At 46.1% G+C, this 19,908-nt stretch overlaps 1 protein-coding gene across 3 annotated transcripts in view; it reads left to right on the top strand.

Moving 5' to 3' along the window:
• The window catches only part of LOC146858995 (complement factor B-like), an 824,021-nt gene that overhangs the window by 304,973 nt on the left and 499,140 nt on the right, over positions 1 to 19,908 (top strand). For all 3 annotated transcript variants that reach the window (XM_085649642.1, XM_085649643.1, XM_085649644.1), the window contains one exon: positions 11,852 to 11,991. In XM_085649642.1, coding sequence (XP_085505768.1) covers positions 11,852 to 11,991 — 140 coding nt within the window. The remainder of the gene's footprint in view (positions 1 to 11,851; positions 11,992 to 19,908) is intronic.

A 19,908-nucleotide genomic window follows, 5' to 3' on the forward strand; every position in this document is an offset into this window, starting at 1 on the left:
TCTGGGGGAGCAGAAGGGAACACGTCTTTGGGTGTTGAGGCTTGGACCACCAAACTCTTGGGGATAGACTGTTGGTAGAGGAAAATTGGGTCGCTCGGGGGGGCAAACATCCTATCCACAGGAGCCCCTGTGCTGGGCTTGGACCAAGTACTCATAAGGACATCCGTGAGGGCCTCATTGAACAGCAGCAGGGGCTCCGAAGAGGCCACTGCCGGCTGAAGCACCTCAGTCAGGAGATTAGTCCTGACTGCCACCATAGGAATCTAGGGGGAGAAAGCACGCCAAGGTCTGGGGAGGTATCCAGACCACTGGCCTCACCCAACTCCTCTCTGCAGTCCGGCTCATCAAGCTGGTCTGCCAAGGGTCAACAGACCCCTCCCAGTATTCCGCACCTTTTTCTGGCTTCCCCTCAGGGCGATAGGGAACGCCAGGGTAGAACAGTGGTACAAAAGTAGCGGTCGACTCTGGTCCAGCTCCGTGTCCATGTTGAGGGGGAGGCTGGGGTTGACACAACCGGCATTGTAAGTGGCGTAGGGGTCGTTAGAGGTATCGGTGCCGGAGGAGGTGTCGTGAGGCCGACCGACACCAATCCCGATCCAGGCCTGGATCCCTGGGGGCCCTGCAGCACTAGGGCCGAAGCCGCTGGCATCAAAGGCCTATAACCCCCAGCCGAGTCCGCAGGGCCCGAAGGCACGCCGGTCGAGTCGGGTTGCCCAAAGATGGAGTGGAGAGCTTTGTAAAAGGCACGAAGCTGGGCAGGGGACGCTCTGGCCACCGGGAAGGGAGGGAAGCTCAGAGCCGTTGAGCCAAAGGACGACGACGACCTTCCACGTCCTGCGTCACGTCGACCGATGAACGGGGAGATGGCGAAGACCGGCGGTGCTTCTTCACCTTCTTCTTGAGCTTTGACTTACCCGAAGACGAAGACTTCGATGAAGAGTGATGGTGGTGACTCCGCGACTGGTCCCGCGACCTTCCTCTCGACCGGGACCTCGAGCAGCGTAGAACTGACTGCCGGGCCTCCAGAAGCTTTTGAGACTGCTCCTGCAATGACTTCGGGTACATGGTCCGACAGTCAAAGCACCACTTCGGGTCGGGGTCGTGCTCCAGGAACCAAAGGCACACGAGGTGTGGGTCCGTGACTGACATCAACTTCTGACAAGAGTCACAAGGCTTGAAGCAGGTCTGACGATGGGACATCCCTACGTGCACCAGAAGTTGAACGACTCAAAAAAGATGTCTACAAAAGTCGAAATATCACTAGTCAAAAAATTACTACGCTCTCTCCGGATCTGCGCTGGCTGGCGCGGATAAAAAAAGAACTGACGTTAGCACGCAGGGGCGGCATCTAAGTAGATACTGCAACGTCATCCTAGTAATAAGAATGCCGATGACGAACACGGAGTCGATCGACACCACCTACGGACGCGCAGAGGTACTGCTAAGAAAAAATTACAGTCATTACTGGTACATTCTTTCATTCATTACTTGACCTCCTTGCTTAAATCCTTTCATACACTCACTTTGATGGTACTCCTATATAGAACTCTGAGAAGCAGACTGCATTATAATACAATGAACAATGTGTACATGTTAAGTAACATAACACAGGCTTGAGCCTGAGAGCACATAACTCATTTTTACTTACTTTGTGTGCAGCACGTCTCGTTCCTCTCCAGTATGATTCACATCCCAAGCATTGACTGCAGTTTGCCAAGTATTTTTCTGTTTCATCTTAAACTTTACATGCAATTGCTCCCTTCACAAATGTATGTTATAACATATTTCAGCCTTGAAAAAGCCCCAGGCCTGTGTGCCTACATGGGGTAAAACACTTGCTGGTGGTCTCTATAAAGAATAACATACATATTAGTGAGACAAACTTTACAAGCAATCTCCAAAGGGATATATGAAGCAGAACAATAACGACAGCTTGTGAAAGAACTTTTTTTGCATTAAGTTATTAATTCTTGCTTTAAAAAGAAAATGCAGTTTTTAATGTCAAAACCTAGATTTAAGGCCTGATTTAGATCTTGGCCGATGGGTTACAACGTCACTACAGTGCAATAGAAATCCCATAGGATATAATGGATTTATATTTCAGCGAAGATCTAAATCAGGTCCTTAATGTTATACAGATAGTGAACACATGAGCATGTAAACAACTCACTTAAAATAAACAAGTTCTTTACTTTTCTACTGCTGAGAGGCTGCCTTCTGCCCTTCCTGTGTCAGCGGGTTGCCGAGTTCAACATTTCGCGCATGGACGCTTTGCTCGTTGCTGCCCATTCAAACTCCCCGCCCCGCCTTTGATCCTACAAGCCTACCTGCATTCTTATCTCCCCCTCCCGATTTCGCAAGGGCGCGTTACCGGTAAATTCACCGCAGCCTGTTGTAGGTTGTTGTGCCTCCTTAAAGAAGCGCGAAGAAGCGTTGAATACCAAACTTTATTGTTTCTTTGTCACTGAACAATACGACAGGACTTGGGATAACGCTGTGACTTTTGTTAGAAGTGCAGAAACTCGGCAACTCACCTATCGCCTCGTCGTGGGAAATTAATCTTTGATACAAAAGAGTTGGACACGCAGAATCCGGTCCGCTTTTTGGGTTTTGCCTTAGAACTGTGACCAATTATCCTCTGAGGAGAAATATCGGCTGAGACTCTGGACCCTTTGTTTTTTGTACGGAGTATTAATGTTTTCAAGGACTACTTAATCACCCTACAGTCAGGAAAGATAACCTGAGTTGGAAAGATTTGAAGAGTACATTGCATGGAGAACAGCTGGCTATCTACTTGCCTGTTGAAGCGTTCAAAGCACCCCTGAATCTCTTGGGATACTGCCTTCCTGAATTGCAGTCTTGTGCGAAACCTACATTTATGCCTTTTTGGTGAGTTTGGGGAAAGCATACTTCCTGACACCTAAGTCTTTAATTTACATAGCTACACGACCCACCTGCAGCTGTTCGGGAGTGCTGCTGACGGCCGGGCTTGGCTCCGCTGTGCTTCCTGTCCTCCTCCGTGATTTGCGAGCCGGGCTTAGCTCCGCTCTGGGTCTGGCCGGGCTTGGCTCCGCCGGGCCGTTGCTAACTACAATCCCCAGCAGCCCCAGCGCGGCAAGGACGCCGCTGACGACGAACTGAAGGCGCAAGGAGGCGCTTAAAGGCTTCCCTGGTCCCTCGTCCCGCCGGACGCGCGCGGGCGCGCCCGGGAGAAGCCCGGGACAAGGGCGGGCCCTCTGTGGCCCTTAGAGGCCCGAAGAGACTGGGCTGGGCCCGAGACCCTGGTTTACGTGAACTGACCCCTCTTTTTTAAAGTAACAAGTGAGACTTTAATTCTTTTTATCACTTATGTATAGTCGCATTGCAACTTAAACACGCATTGTTTCTATTTAGGATGTCTAAGGCTAAAAATGATAAAACAGCAACGGGCCATAGTACTATTGACAATTACATGGTAAAAAAAGTCACTCAGATCAACAGTGAACGTCGGGCATCTCTAGGGAAAGGGCCCCCTGCAACAGCACTGGTTGAGACGCCGCCTCTGATAGCGATGGTCGCTGAGGGAGAGGCCAGCGTCAATGGTGCTGCTAGAGAAAACACGGTCACACCGATTGTGGTAGGGGCTGAGGTCCATTTAGAACACCAAGATACATCCAGTGAGGATTTGGAGGAAGTTCCGCCAGCTATAAGGCCGGTACGCAACTGTAGGCGAACACAGATAAAAGGGGGTGGGAAACAGAAGAAAAAAACTACTGCTGTAGATTCTGCTATTGTTAATGTCCCACTTAATAATCCCTTTGTGTTTACTGGAAACAAGGAGAATAACTTAAATGCTAATATTGCACAACTGGTTGCCCTCATAAAAAACCTCGAGTCTAAATTGGAATCTAAGGTAGAGGAGGCTATCAGACCTTTAACCACCAAGATAGACACTCTAACAGCTGAGGTGTCCAGGCTTGGTGGCCTGGTATCTTCGTACCAGGCTGCAGTTACTGGATTAAGGGATAACTCTGGGGAAGGCAGACAGGCAGGGATGGTGCGGGGAAAAACTCAATCAAATTCCATTAATACGATGGCAGTACCTACCACCGTGAGTAGGGCACCAACAAAAGCAACCACACCAGCCACCCAAGTAACAATGGATCCACAGATTCAATACAACCCTGTTTCAAGACAGGGAACAGATAGCAGGCCGCACAGGAGTATACGCTATCTTAACCTACCGCCTGACTGTGCGCCATTTGTGGTAGTCCTAACTAATGTCCCACCCTGCGGTACTCATCCTGCCTCACCCTATGACGAGTCTCATGCCTCACTTAAAAACAAAACAGTGTCATGGCTTAATAAAAACTGTGGCTTCCCAATTGTATATTCTGATCAGATAGAGGCAGTCAGGCGGGTGAACTGGGTGGGCCCATCGAAAAAAATGGGAAGCGGAGACTGCATTGTTGTGAACTTCAAACATCCCCAACATGTGGCCACCGCTCTCTTAAGAGCTTCGTCACTGATATATAATGAGAGCAGTATATGTGTCCTACCTCTGGGGTACTTCTATGCCCATCTCTGTCATAACACCCCCCAACAAAGGTTTTTTAGTTCAGTGGCTGAAACTCAGACCCAGGCCATGGATACCCGCTTTCAGTATAATATTGTTAACCCGAGGGGATTTGGAAACGTTACCAACACACAAAATAGACCTAATTTTTGGGCCCAACCTAATTCTGGGTTTAACATCAACACACAGAACAGGTACGACCTTCTATCTGGCCTGGACATGTGTGACTGACATGAGATCCCTGTGGGTCAGGGCATCTCAATCTCAGATGAATTGGTACCTATTCTGAACTCACAGGATAAAAACTGTGGTAGCAATGTTGTCTCGTGGAACATTGCGGGGTTGGCTGCAAAAATGGCAGACATAAATTGGGTCAACTACATTAAGCAATTTAAAGTTATCTGCCTACAAGTGACATGGCTGGTTGAATGTGATCTTTTTCTAGAAGGGTACAAGGCCTTCTATGTCCCGGCCACACCATCATTAAGAGGCAGACATAAGGGTGGACTGGTGTTTTTTGTTTCTATCCTTGTTACCTGTAAAATCAGTAGAATTGATGCAAATGATCCTGGTATGATGGGTTTGGTTTTAAATGGGGAGCACTGCCGAGTATGTTTAGTGAATTTTTATAATGCTGCCAATGTCACTTCAGTATTTAACTCCGTATCTGTCCTGCATGCTTTTCTCACTTTCTCTCTAAAGGATTTTAATCCCAACCTCATGATTGTGGGGGATCTCAATGTCCACTTGTGTGGAGATCCTCTGCACAAATGCATAAATGATTTAAGTTGTGAGCGTATGGAGGGACTCCACCTGGATCACACAATGGCTGGGGAACTATGTAATGCTCTCCTTGATAACCTGGACCTCTCCCTCGCCATGACACTCAAGGATCCATCTAAATGTTTTGATACTCCCACCTTTAAGGGGCATGGGAGGGGCACCTTTATTGATCACATGCTGTTGTCAGCGACACTGCTGCCTTTTTTAGATTCGTTTGATATTGTCCCAAGCGAATTCAGTGACCATAATCCTTTAACAATCCGTCTGAAGGGACCTTGGTTTACTAAGGAAAGACAGATATGTAACGCCGGGAGGCTGGGCACCACAGATGGGAGGCGGCGACTTAAATGGTCAATGGTGACTCCAGATTTACTGTATAAAAACATTGTAGACACATGTACTGAGGATATTGTAAACTGCACTCAGGTGGGGGCAGACCCACAACGGGTTCCCACTGCTTATCAAAATCTGTCGGAGAAGGTGTCAGAACTGATGTTGGTTCCAGCAAAGATGAGTGTGGAAAAATGTGGGCCAAGATGGTTCAATCATGATTGCTCCAAAGCTGCTCGTAACCTCAGGCTAGCACTGGCAGCTATTCCGAGAGTGCAGGAAAATGTCAAACTGTGCCGTAGAGAATATAAGTCCATTCTTAAATCCCATAAGGAGTCGCTAAGAGTAGAAGCGTGGAATGAGTTACTTGATCCCTCTACCTTAAAATCCAGCACCAGATTTTGGGCAATAATTAAAAAACCATTCCTGGTAGAAGACCCGGGTAATGGTCTGGACTGTTGTATTACCAAGGAAGAGTGGGAACTTCACTTCAAACAATTATACTCTTCTGGGTTACCTGTTACAACTGAGAAATTGCTTGATGCTAGGGGAGGTGCTATTAGGTTTACTAATGGTGAAGTTATGGTGGCCATTGAAGGACTTACTGCTAGAAAAGCCCCAGGGCCTGATGGGATCCCCCCCAGACTTGTATAAGTCTGATCCACACTTCTGGGCGCCCATCTTGGCTGCAGTATTTAATGCAGCTGCCAAAGTGGGCTGTCCTATCTCCTGGGGACTATCAACAATTGTTCCCGTTTTTAAAAAAGGAGATAAGGGCAGTCCTCACTGCTACCGGCCAATCTCATTAATTGACTCCATGGTCAAAATTATGGAGAATTCTACTACAGAGAATAACATGCTGGGCGACTGAAAATAACATCATGTCGATTTCTCAGTATGGTTTCTGTGGGGGGCGCTCCACCATAACCCAGTGCCTTAACCTCTTCCTTGTATTGAGCAAATATACCACTGTACAGAGGGGAACTGTCCATCTTGCCTTCATGGACCTTTCTTCAGCCTTCGACTGTGTTAACAGGTGGGGGCTGTGGAGGTCCATGAGGGAGAAAGGTGTGGATCCAGGGATAGTCGACTTTCTGGTGGATATGCACAGTAATACCAGTGCTAACGTCAGATATTCTGATAAACGGGGACACCACTGGTAATTTTGACATAAAGAAGGGAGTGCGTCAGGGTTGCATTCTTGCCCCCTTCCTTTTTAATTTGTATATTAATGATTTAGATGATTATCTACAGAATGTACAGGCAGACTGCCCTAGAGTCGGCAGGTGGGGTATTCTAGTTCTTTTATACGCAGATGATTCGGTTTTAATTTCAAGAACGGAGAAGGGACTCCAGGCGCTCTTAAATGCTTTTAACATTTTTATGTCTGACCGAAATCTATTGGTCAACAACTCCAAATCATACATAATGCATATTGGCCATAAACCCAAAAAGAATTTTATTTTTAAATTGGATGATGTCCCAATACCAGTCACAGAAACATTCTCATATCTTGGTGTCCTGTTTGATACCAAGCTTAACTGGGGTCCACACCTGGCCAAAAAGAAAGGTGAACTGACAAGGGCTAATGCTTCTGTTTTTAACTTTGCGACAAAACTGGGTAAGAAGCCAGCTAACGCAATGATTAAGCTTTACAATGCCAAATCTGTTGCTACAGCTGCATAAGGTAGCGAACTTTGGGGATATGTGGCTGGAGAACAGTTGCAGGTTGTCGAAAACAATTTCCTAAAACGTCTACTTTGTGTCCCCACCAGTACACCCAACCTGACAGTACATGAAGAACTGGGAATCCAGTATCTAAGTGATATTTTTTCCTTAAGGCCTCTGATTTGTTGGGTGAAACTGTGGATAAATCAGGACATACCTCTTACCCATTTGATTGTAAGAGATCTTGTATCTCAGGACAAACACATGCGTGTCCCCTGGTTAAAATATCTGAAAACCTGCTTTTCCAGGCTAGGCCGCCTGAATTTGTTTGAAAATCCTAGCGGAATTGTAAAGGGGGATATAACAGCAATCAAACAAGCCTTCTATAAGGACAAGTTGGCTCAAAGGGAAAGTGAGGAGATTATGAAACCAAGAATCAGGAAATATGTGATGTTAAAAACTTGTGAAAGCATGGAGCCATACTTAATGAGTAATTTCACCTCTCATGAGAAATTCTTGTTGACTAGGTTTAGATTTGACATCTTCCATCATCTTTTAATTCGACCGAAGTCAGACATTTTTAATAAGGTTACAGCACCCTGTGGCTGCGACGGGAAGTCTCCTCAGGATATGCTGCATTTTATGTTTTTATGTAGGTTTTATGAATATCCCCGCAAACGATATCTTGTTGCACTCTTAAGGAAACTTAATTTTAACCAAATCAAACCTGCCTTTTTCTATTTGCAGCTTTTGTACAGCGATAGTGTTCTACAGGTTAAAGAATTTTTAAAATTAACCGTCAAATTAAGGAATTGCCTAGACCAATGATGTTGTACTTACTATCTGCACTTTACCATGTATCTGGATCAAGCTATTGGCAATGGGCTACGTGTAATATGATTCTTGTATGTGACTATGAATTATTGTAATAGTATGAATAATGTTTTTAATCGTATTGTATATATGTGCACTTTTATGGTGTGAAATATAACTGAATAAAGTCTCTATTGAATTGAATTGAAGTAAGGAATGGACAAGCATGCAAATTCTTGCACATTAGAATCTTACTTAATTCACTACTTCTACATTTCCAGGTAGACCACTTAAAAATCCAGGGCTAGAACTACTGACCCAAATAGCCAAAGAGCAGAAGGAACAAAATAATACATAATGTTGCTTATCAGATAGCTAAGCTATACAATAAAGAGTAAAGCAAATTAGAATGCACTACTTTGAAACTATGTGTGAGTATGCTGGAATGCAGAATGGCATTGCCATGTGCAGGTAACAGTCTTGTGCCGTCTTCTTTTCAAAACAAATGTTCCTGTGAATGGTCAAACTCACTGCACTCTGCCAGGATGTGCTGTAGCCACCATCACGTTTGAGGTGTTATGAAGGCTGCAGTGAGGCAAGATGCTTCTCAGAAGAGCAGAAGAGATTGAATTACTAAACGTGGAATGGTCTGTAGAGCATAAAAACAAACTCTCAACACAAGTAACAAAGTTCTAACATAAGCAAAACAAACTCAAGAGCTAGAATCATGGATAGAATCATGGATAGAAACAGGAAACATGCGATTGAGGTGCAAAGGGCGTAGAAAATGACGAAGACACATCTCTAAATGTTACAAAGTAATCAGATAGGAAAAGGATACACACCATTTAATAGTCTTTAGTTTTGGCTGTGCATATTTTAACATGAAGGTGAGTAATAACCATCTTGGATTATTAATGATCTAGAAGAATGCAAGGGCACTTCTATCTAGTGTGAGAGACCTCCCATTAGTAGTACAGTTCACCATCAGTCTTGTTTCTTGGGAGGAGGGGTAAAAGGCATCCCATGATGTACACTATATTTTGTACGTTGGAGCCTGATAGACTTCTCGTCAGTCAGCAGCTTTATCTGGGTTCTTGCTTCTCCAGTAGGTCTGGATGTGGAGAATGGGTAGGCAGCACATCTTTGTATGTGTGAGTGGCTCTGGTCATGCCAGTGATCACAGTCCTCTGTTCAGATGCTGAGGCCACAGGCTGACCTGTTGCTATTGGCTTTATCCATGGGTGGTGAGCACAAGAGACCTCTTTGCTGACTTCAAAGTTATGAAGATCATTTCCAAACACATACATCATTTTTGCAGTTAGGTAGGAAAAGTCAGCAGCACTTGGAGGCAGGCAGGGAAAGGGGAGGCCATAACAATGGCTTCCATTAAGCTATGTAAATCATGCTAAAACCTTAGGCAATACAGACATATAGGGGACCCTACTTTGGATGTAGTTTACCTCTGATCTAGTCAACCACTATTTACACACACATGCACATACAAACTCACACCCCTCTTACAATTAGGGGGAATAAGAGGCCCATTCATGGCAAACTTTTACATAGGGAGTGTCTGTAGGCGGTTTCCCTACTGGGATGCAGGTAAAAAGTGCTGTAGTCTAATCCTATTCATCAGCTGCCACTAACTATTAAGTATTTCATGGCCCTACTCGTGTACGTTAGCCAGCCATGATAAGAGGAATAACACTTAGAGTGTCCCCTGTCACCCAAAAGAACCCAGCACTCTACTTTTGAGCAACAACCAAAACATTATGGACACTTGTCAAGGGACATGACACCAGTCTCCTACTCAGGAAAAAATACCCGGGCGAGTCAGATTGAGAACATCACAAATAGTATGGCACATGGCTACTGAGATAGGGACTACCCACCTCAATTATTAAGTGTGGTGGAATTCACGCTGCGTGATTATCCTAAGCATTGAAAACTCCAATACGTATACATCATAACTAATTACATATGTTGCATATTATTTACAACCACCTTCTACCCCTCATACTCTGTACGTTACCTCTGTAGTGCGAAGAATGCAACCGTTATATTCTCACTGAAGGCGAGTCTCATGGTCCGTGTCAGGATGACTTCATATCCCTCCCCCACAGCTCCCAGCACAGGAGACACTGGTGAGAATCTTCACTTTTTTAAGCTGTCCCTTCTCAAGTGATTCCAGCTCTAGAATCACGACCGGGATTCCAGGGGGTAAATATTGTTAAGACTTTTCCAGTCCCTTCAGGACCAATTGTGCCTTACCCCAGCAGTGGCCCTTCCATGGATGAGTGGTGGATGCTATTTTTTTTCATTGCAATCCCTGACTGTAACACCACCCCTCGGGCCAGATGAAAGGGGACTCTGGGTGTCAAATTTTCAGAAAAGCATGGGGTTCACAGGTTTCCGTAGGTGCCAGACAAACAAGGGCCCAATTGCTGCAGCTACCCACATCCCTGTAGTGATTTCAATTAAAAGCAAAACTTAAGATGTTGCAGGGCCTTTTTTGTCCCAAGCGATAAACCTGTCCACACAAGTACAGTACTGTTTTATCAGTAGAAGTGTGGGAATGCTGAGCGTATGGGTTTTTAGAAATATCTAGGGTTGATAGGGTTACCTGGGTGCTTGCCGACTCCTGGCTGAATTACCCCAGCTGTCCACAGCCTCAGAATGATTATAATTCAAATAATTCAAAGTAAAAATCTAGATGTTTTCTAGTGTGTTTTGTAGCCTTCCCTTTTGCTGGTGATAGGCCCACCCACACAAGGAAGGGGGGGGGGGTATAGTTTTTATTGGGAGCAGTAAGGGATTGCATGATGGTAAGGATTTTGCCAGAACCTTTCCTCAAAGGAATGTAGAGAAGGTCTGTGATTTTAGCAAACTTTGACATTTGCAGGACGTGCTGCATAAGAACATGCAGGGGAATCAGTGCAAGCCAAACCATTCCAGACTTCCCCAGGGGTCAAGTTTTCAGATATTGCTAGGCTTGATATGTTTCCTCAAAGCTTCTCCAACCTCAAAACTCACTAATAAGAAGCAGAGTCGTGACCCTCAATATTGTTTAGATGTACTTAGTCATATCTTACATGGTGCACGTCTCAGCTGGCTTGCATGCTGGGCATACATTTCATACAGTGCCACTCATCCTGATGCTCAGGCTCCAAGTATGGCCTCTGCTGTGGCCACATGGCAGCAGCTGTGCCATGCAGTGTTACCTACTCCTGTATTGCCTACCTTTTTGCCCGATCTTCTTTTCCTACATTTCATCTCGTTGACTTATGGGTCAAACTTTGTCTCTTAGACAAAAATGTAGATGTGGTTCTGCACTGAGCCATAGTGTGTTCTGATAGTGGAAACAGCTTCAGAGACCTTTAAGTGAAGATTGGCATCTGTGCGGCCTTTAACCCACCCAATGCCACTCACAGTCAAGAACTATTACTTTTGTCCCTTCAGTGGACTCCAGACGCCTACGTATATTGTCTCCGGTATATCTCTAAGAAAAGCATTTAAGGCACATTTAAATACCTTTTCTGTTCCATTAGATGTAGTTTTACTCCTGCTTTCTTTTTGGCACAGCGCCAGTACGCTTCTTTTGAAGCAGTCTTCACGCTCTACAAATTCATTTTCATTCATTCATATTGATCTTTGTTTTGTTTTTATTCTCTTCTTGTGACTTTCCTTTCTTTTTCATAGCCGAGGGGTCTGCAGATCTGTCCCTTAACCCGCTGAAGAATAAACAGCACAAGATTTTCTTTGTGGTTGAAGCTTCGGTCAGTGTGGGTCAAGAAAACTTTGACAAGGGTCTCAGTTTCATCAAGAGATTTACAGAGAAGGTAAGAGCTTTGTTGTGTACAGTGAGAGCTCTTAAATCTTAAGTCCACACTCTCACTACAGGCTGACTGCAGGAGATTGAAGCATGCTTATGTTTTGTTTTAGGTTGCTTGATGGAGGTATAGGCATGATAACAGTGTGCCTTCGTAAATCCAGATTACATTGAGCCTCAGCTTGGTAGACTGGCGTTCTGAGTGTGCACATGCTGTGAAGGACAGGGACAATCTGTCCCTCTCTAAGCGGGACAGATTGTCCCTGTCCTTCACAGCATGTGCACACTCAGAACGCCAGTCTACCAAGCTGAGGCTCAATGTAATCTGGACTTACTAAGCGGTTCAGTTGTTCATATTTTTATATAACTATTGTTAATTCATACATTTCTTACATTTTTTCAATAATACTGATTAAAATGCATTCTTAGTGTGCAGAAATTCAATTTTAGTAAACATTGTATCCATCTGCAAGTATTGAAACAGTCTTTCTTGCCAAAGTGTTTTTTTAGATCTACAACTAATTGAATTCAGTTACCCGAAGCAAGGAGTTGGTATTACTGGGTGTTGTACTGTGCTCATGCAAGTAAAATTTATAAAAGCAAACTTATCACCCATTCACTTTGTGTGGCCCGGTCAACAGTAGCAAAATGGTGCAAGAAGGTTTAATGCTCTGGAAGTGCTGGTAAATGATCTTTGTTATCAAAAATATCTCATGGGCTACTTGTAGGACATAGAAATTATCTGAATGTATGGGCGCTGTTTGTTGACTATAATGATGAAGGGCTCAGTTAAATTGAAACAATGTTCCCTGTTCTAGAGTTTGGGGACCTTTTGGGTGTTTCACATAATGTGTAACTTGTTTGAATAGAAATCGATGCACATCATAGATTCAAAGGTGAACACTTACACATGACAGTCATTTGTCTGTGTAGCAAACAATCCCTTGGAAAATACGAGGTGAAGGACTTCATCAAAGGAATTCTGCTTAGCCCGAGGAGAAGCAAGATGGCGGCTGCTTAGGAGGCCGGCAGCAGCACACTGACCGAGGGTCTGCACAGGGGCGGCCTTAGGCATGTGCAAGCTGTGCACCTGCACAGGGCCACCAAACCCCAGGGGCCACCACGAGGAATCAGATACAATACATATTTGTGGCGGCCCCTGGCAGGGATTTGGCGCATGAATGACTGAGGCGTGCTAAATCCAATGTGATGCACGCTGAATGGTTGTTCTTATACTCTTTTCCTTTCTAACCCAGTCTCGTCTTTGTGTGGGGTCGGCCTTGTTTCAGGCTCTTCTGGTAGGTCTTGTGCTTGTTTAGAACTTTTTTTCCAGGAGAATTGAGCTTGTTTTAATAGTCCAGATCTGGCACCTCCGGAGGCTCGCATGCGCACGCATGCGCAGTGCCCGCGAGTCCTGCAGCGAAGGGGTTACAAAAGCACCACGCATCACTGGCGGCAGGAGGGGTGGCAGCACCCGTGCCCGGCGTGCAGCGAGCAGCACCAAGACCAGCCGAGGCCATGCACCGGCGCGCCTAGAGACCCTGGGCAAGAAAGGCCGCCTTGCAGCGGATAGCATGCCAGTGTGCAACCTTTGGTGCCAGCTGCGAGGTGAGCAGCCCGAGGGTCAGGGCATGGGGAGGGGGAGTGAGGAGGTCAGCGTGTGCCACTGCAGAGTGAACCCGAGGGAAGGTGAGCCATTGGACGAGGGTGTGGGGAGCCCTGGGGAGGAGGGCAGATCAGGCGTAGGAATGTATCACAGCCCGTGGGGGTGAGGAGCCGGGGGCGTGGGGAAGGTTGGGTGAGGATGTTATTGTAGATGGTGTGTGCTTTGGGTCTGGGTGGAGGTAAGCCATGTGAGGTGGCGAGCTGGAGGTATTCTGGTGGTCATGGGAAGGGAGGGCATGATGAATCGTGAGAGAGAGCCTCTCCCTCACGATTCATCTCTGAGAGGGCGCGGGTCGGAGAGGTGGTCACCGTGCGCCAGGGGTAGGGAGTAGTACAGATCGGCGCTGTATGTTGAGGGAAGAGTGAGTCAGGAGTGCAGGGGCGGTGTTTACTTGTGGCTGAGGGGAGGCATGGTGACTTTTGGAGGTGTAACTTGGGAGGCACGGTCGTATTGGGGGGAAGAGGAGAGCAGGGTACGAGGTGTTAGACGTAATGTTAAGGATTCATTAAAATGATTACAATTACTTATCAACAATCATGAAAACAGAGTATGAAGCTGCTCATTTTCATCCTTGGGCTGCGGTGGTGACTCTCTGACCTTTCTGCTGGTGCTGTGCCTGTCCCGTGTGTGCCCGGTGTCTCGCCGCCGCTTTCTACACCTACTGCGGCCGCTGAGCAGACCCCGGACACCGGACTACATCCCCCAGAGCTCCTCGCGGCAGGAAGCCGCCGCCCACGCCGTCTTTCGCGCCAGGAGGCGCATATGAGTCAGCTGTGACTCCGGCAGAGCGGGCAGCTCATTTTCATCCTTGGGCTGCGGTGGTGACTCTCTGACCTTTCTGCTGGTGCTGTGCCTGTCCCGTGTGTGCCCGGTGTCTCGCCGCCGCTTTCTACACCTACTGCGGCCGCGGAGCAGACCCCGGACACCGGACTACATCTCCCCAGAGCTCCTCGCGGCAGGAAGCCGCCGCCCACGCCGTCTTTCGCGCCAGGAGGCGCATATGAGTCAGCTGTGACTCCGGCAGAGCGGGCAGCTCATTTTCATCCTTGGGCTGCGGTGGTGACTCTCTGACCTTTCTGCTGGTGCTGTGCCTGTCCCGTGTGTGCCCGGTGTCTCGCCGCCGCTTTCTACACCTACTGCGGCCGCGGAGCAGACCCCGGACACCGGACTACATCCCCCAGAGCTCCTCGCGGCAGGAAGCCGCCGCCCACGCCGTCTTTCGCGCCAGGAGGCGCATATGAGTCAGCTGTGACTCCGGCAGAGCGGGCAGCTCATTTTCATCCTTGGGCTGCGGTGGTGACTCTCTGACCTTTCTGCTGGTGCTGTGCCTGTCCCGTGTGTGCCCGGTGTCTCGCCGCCGCTTTCTACACCTACTGCGGCCGCGGAGCAGACCCCGGACACCGGACTACATCCCCCAGAGCTCCTCGCGGCAGGAAGCCGCCGCCCACGCCGTCTTTCGCGCCAGGAGGCGCATATGAGTCAGCTGTGACTCCCGCGTCGCGGGACGCGCGCGGGCGGCGCCGGGAGAAGCCCGGGACAAGGGCGGGACCGCCTGTGGCCGTCAGGGGCCGGAGGAGGCCGGGCTGGGCCACCTCCCTTGGTTTCTGTAAGTAAGGCACATCATAAGACTAGTTTCGCACTGTGTGGCAAACACCTTGAACCCTGTAATTCCTGTGTTCACAGTACGCGTTTATTTGTGCCCCTTTTCTGTTTGTGCCCACATTCAAAGAATGTCCGTAACACCGCCTATACAACCACCTAAAGGCAAGATAACGCTAGTGGGAGGCCCACGGAAAGGGACACTAGATCACTTTCTGGCTAAAGCTGTCTCTAAGTTGGACAACGAAATAGCGGACACGGAACGCCATCTGTCCCGTGGCCTACCCCTCGATAAACGTTCCTCTCTGGGTAATATTCAATTGATTTCGTCTCCTACACCTGTAACATACAATTTGGTCAATACCTCTGCTTCAACTAATGACCCGGGTATTCCGCTACTTCTTCAGGATCTGCCGCCGACAGCAGACTCTCCAAGGGATTTAATTACCATTAATACAAGTGTGAACCCTTCCCCACATTCCGTCTTGGAAGGGGTCCCACCAAATACGCCTTCTAAAATAAAATCAAGGCCTACTAGAAAAATGAATCCCTCAAAAAATCCCAGACCTGTGGCAACCCTGAAAAGAAAGAGGGGCGGTGCAGGAGCAATAGGTAGTCGCTCTAAAGCACCGAGGTTACTCCCCAGTCCTTCAAAACGTAAAGACACTGCGCTACCTTCTGTTCCTGACTGCAATGACGGACTATTTCAGAGACTTGAACATCTTGTTAAATCACTTCTTCTACCTCTCTCTGAGAGAATAAAAAGGCTAAACGAACAACTAGACACCCTAACAGCCATATCCTCCTCAAATGGTTCTTTATTGAAAGATCTGGTCATTTTCCAAACAACTGATGACCAGAGGAAACCTCCAGATATGACCCTTGGAAGAGATGTCTCATTGCCTAATGAAACAAACACCCAGCCTCCATCTATCTTAGCTGCTTCTGAAACTGTGCCCACCTCTTTAGAAGAGAGGGAAAAAGCAGCCCCGCAAAACACACTAGAAGGGAAAAACACTAGTATTTCCAGGGCGCCAAATTTACATCAGTCTTTCCACAGAATGGACGAGTATATTGATTTACCACCTGAGTCTGCCCCCTATGTTATCATACTTACGGGAGTGCCAAAATTAAGCCGAGGAAAGAAGGAGGGGTTTGTGGAACTTAAAAATAAAGTAATATATTGGCTAAGTAAGAACAGACCTCTGCCCCCAGACCTTAACGGTGAGATTCTATTTGTGCGAAGGCTGACCTGGCTTGGGTGTAGGCCTAAAGACATAGAGGGCGATATTGTGACTATAAACTTTAAAGATCAGAAAGTAGTTACTTACATAGCGGATTGGTTTTTAGAAAGAGGAGTGGAAGGAATATCTACTCGTGTTCTGAGTTACTTCTACCCTCAATCCCTCCTCACCCTCCATGGTAACACTCCCACCCGTAGGCCGCCCAGAAATACCAGATCAGTTCCAGCGCTCCAACTCTCAAGATCTACTAATTCTGTTCCTCTGTTCCAACATCCTAGAAATTCTAGTCGCTGGAATGCTCCTCTCTCTTTTTCACCCTTTCCAGATAGGCCTTTTCTCTATCAACACCAGCACAAATACAACTTACCCCAGTACTCAACCTGGTCTGTACCAGTCACAAACCGTTTTGAGGCACTAACAGATTTAGAAGACCCTGATTGACAGATGGAACCTAGCTTGGAATTTGATTTACGTGGAGCTCCCATTTTGCCACTTAATATCCATGCTGCCACTTCTTATCCTGGAATGGACACTGTTAACATTTGTAATACGGGAACCCCAATTTGTGTGGCACCTATTGATCAGCCACAAACTAGCGGCGATAAATTACACCCTGGGACCACTTCTAACTATGATTGCCCAATCCACCCCAGCCTCCCTCTTCCCCAAACTACCAAAACCAGAGCCAAAAATAAAAATGCTCCTCTGATAGGGAAATAGGGGATGCTGATAACATCATTTCATGGAACGTCGCAGGCCTCTCAAATAAAATATCGCACCAACCCTGGCTAGATATAGTCACTTGTTATAGCTTTATCTGCCTCCAGGAAACATGGGCTATAGACGAACTCCACATTCCAGGATACCAGACCTTCCATGCCCCTGCACAAATAAGCTTACAGGGGAGAAATAAAGGAGGTTTGACCATATACGTTTCAATAACGCAGGGTATAAAGGTATTGAGACATATATTTACTGAGTATTACCAGATTTTAAATGTTAGTTGGGGGCGGGAAAAACTTCTAACCCACATAAACTTTTATAATAATATCCCCAGCAGCAATCTAGAAAGCCAGATCGATAATCTTATGTCGAGTGTCAATGCTATCAAGACCCAGAAAAAAGACGAGATGGTGTTGATTTGGCTGGGCGACTTTAATTGCACTATTTGCCCACATGTTTCCAATGGCATTTGCGGCCTTGGCAAACATAAGGATGACAACCCAACCCATTTCATCCATTCAAAACTGGGCGATACTCTCAATTACATGCTTTTTCATTTTAACATGTGTTTTATTAACGAACTTTGCATCCCAAATACCCCCTTTAAACCAACTTTTCACGGGCGGGGATGCAATTCGACCATTGATTTTACCCTTATATCTCCATCCAATGAAGGATTAGTCATTGCCTGGGAAACACTTAATGTATTTTTCAGTGATCATTACCCAATTGCCTTTAACCTTAAAATTAGAAAGATTCAGGAGATCGCCGTAGATACGCCCAAATACCATCCCAACATAAACTTAGCCACAAAAAATGGCTATTCTATAAAATGGGATAGGGTTAACCCCGTTGTTTTTCTACATACTTTAATGGGATCCAGTCTACCTGATATACTTGCCTGTCTGACAGAAACAGAGGAGTCATCAGTACTCTTGACTCCCTTCTTAAAAATTCAACTTGAACTTAAAAAATTACTAACTAGAGAGCACCAATCTAATACTAAAACTGGCCACGGTTGGTTCGACAAAAATTGCACTAAAGCTCTTCAAGCTTTAAAAAGGGCTCTGCATGAAACTATCAAATCACCTGCTGAGATCAGTAAAGCCAGAAAACTGTACAATTTGGACATAAAAACTAGGAAACAGACTCTAAAGAAAGAGGCTTGGTCGGCCTTAATTGAAGCCTCTAAATCCAAGGACAATATAGCTTTCTGGAAAGCGGTCAATGCTCCCTATTTACAGCAAAATCAGACAGATGTTATGGATATGGCGATTAATGGGGAAACTTGGGTAAATCACTTTAAAAATGTATATGATAAAAAAGAAAACCTCGACTATGGTAACTCCCTGATTGACGGGGTAATTATTCAACTACCTACAATACTACCAAATATATTCCCAATAGGCATCTCTTTCAATTGTATGGAGATTACAAAAGCAATTAAAGATAGTCCTTCAGGCAAAGCCCCTGGCCCTGACGGTGTCCCGATTGATGCCTACAAAGCAGAAATTGATCTTTGGGCTCCCCTGTTAACAAATTTTTTAAATAATTTTAATTGACATGGGCTCCCTCCATCTTGGTCTGAAGCTATAGTCGTCCCTATTTTTAAAAAAGGAGACAGAAATGACCCCACCTGCTACCGGCCAATTTCACTCTTAGATGCCCTAATGAAGGTAGCAGCACGGGCAATTTTAAACAGAATTCAACTCTGGGCAGAGGAAAAAAATGTATTATCCCCCTTGCAGTACGGTTTTAGTCCAGGAAAAGGGACCATAGAACAGAGTTTAAACTTGGCCTTAGTTTTATCAAAATACACGCAGGCAAAAAAGGGAAATCTTTTCGTTACATTTGTGGACCTGAGTTCCGCATTTGACTGCGTGAACCATGAGATACTATGGTCCATATTATCTGAAATGGGTATACATTCTAACATTCTAGTATTTATAAAAACTCTGTATAGTGACGCAGGCGCTAGAGTTCGCTACGGAAATAAAGGCGAGTGCTCTGATAAATTTTCTATCAAGAGAGGGGTACGACAGGGGTGCATTCTAGCCCCCCTTCTCTTTACCCTATACATAAACTCCATTGGCCAATATCTAATAGAATCACAGCATGATTACCCAAAAATTCTAGGAGCTCCGACCCCAATACTCCTTTATGCTGATGATGCCGCCATCATGTCCCGGAACAAGATAGGCCTTCAGAGGGCTGTCTTGAAGTTCGCAACTTATATGAATGAACGAGGGTTAAAAATTAATATTGCAAAAACATACACGATGGCTTGTGGCCCGGGAACAAAGAAAGTGCCTTGCTCAATCTTTTTAGATAGCAATAGGATTGAGACCACGGACCATTTCTCCTACCTTGGAATACACTTTGACAGGAGGGGAAACTGGCATTCAGCGGTAAATGCCAGAAATTTGGCCCTCACCCGAGCTATTGGCGCCCTTAAACAGTTTTCAGCTAAATTAGGTGGCAGACCAGTGAAAGAGCTGATTGTTCTTTATAGGGCTAAATGCATTTCTACCGCCACCTATGGAGCTGGTCTTTGGGGTATTGAAAACGCACAACTACTACAAAAAACAGAAAACCAATTTTTGTGCTATTTATTAGGAGTCTCAAAATCAACATCGACTTATTTTATACATATCGAATTGGGCTTGCTGTACATCTTAGATATTATTAAAATTGC

The sequence above is a fragment of the Triturus cristatus genome, chromosome 3_2 (assembly GCF_964204655.1).
Source record: "Triturus cristatus chromosome 3_2, aTriCri1.1, whole genome shotgun sequence".
Lineage (NCBI taxonomy): Eukaryota > Metazoa > Chordata > Amphibia > Caudata > Salamandridae > Triturus > Triturus cristatus.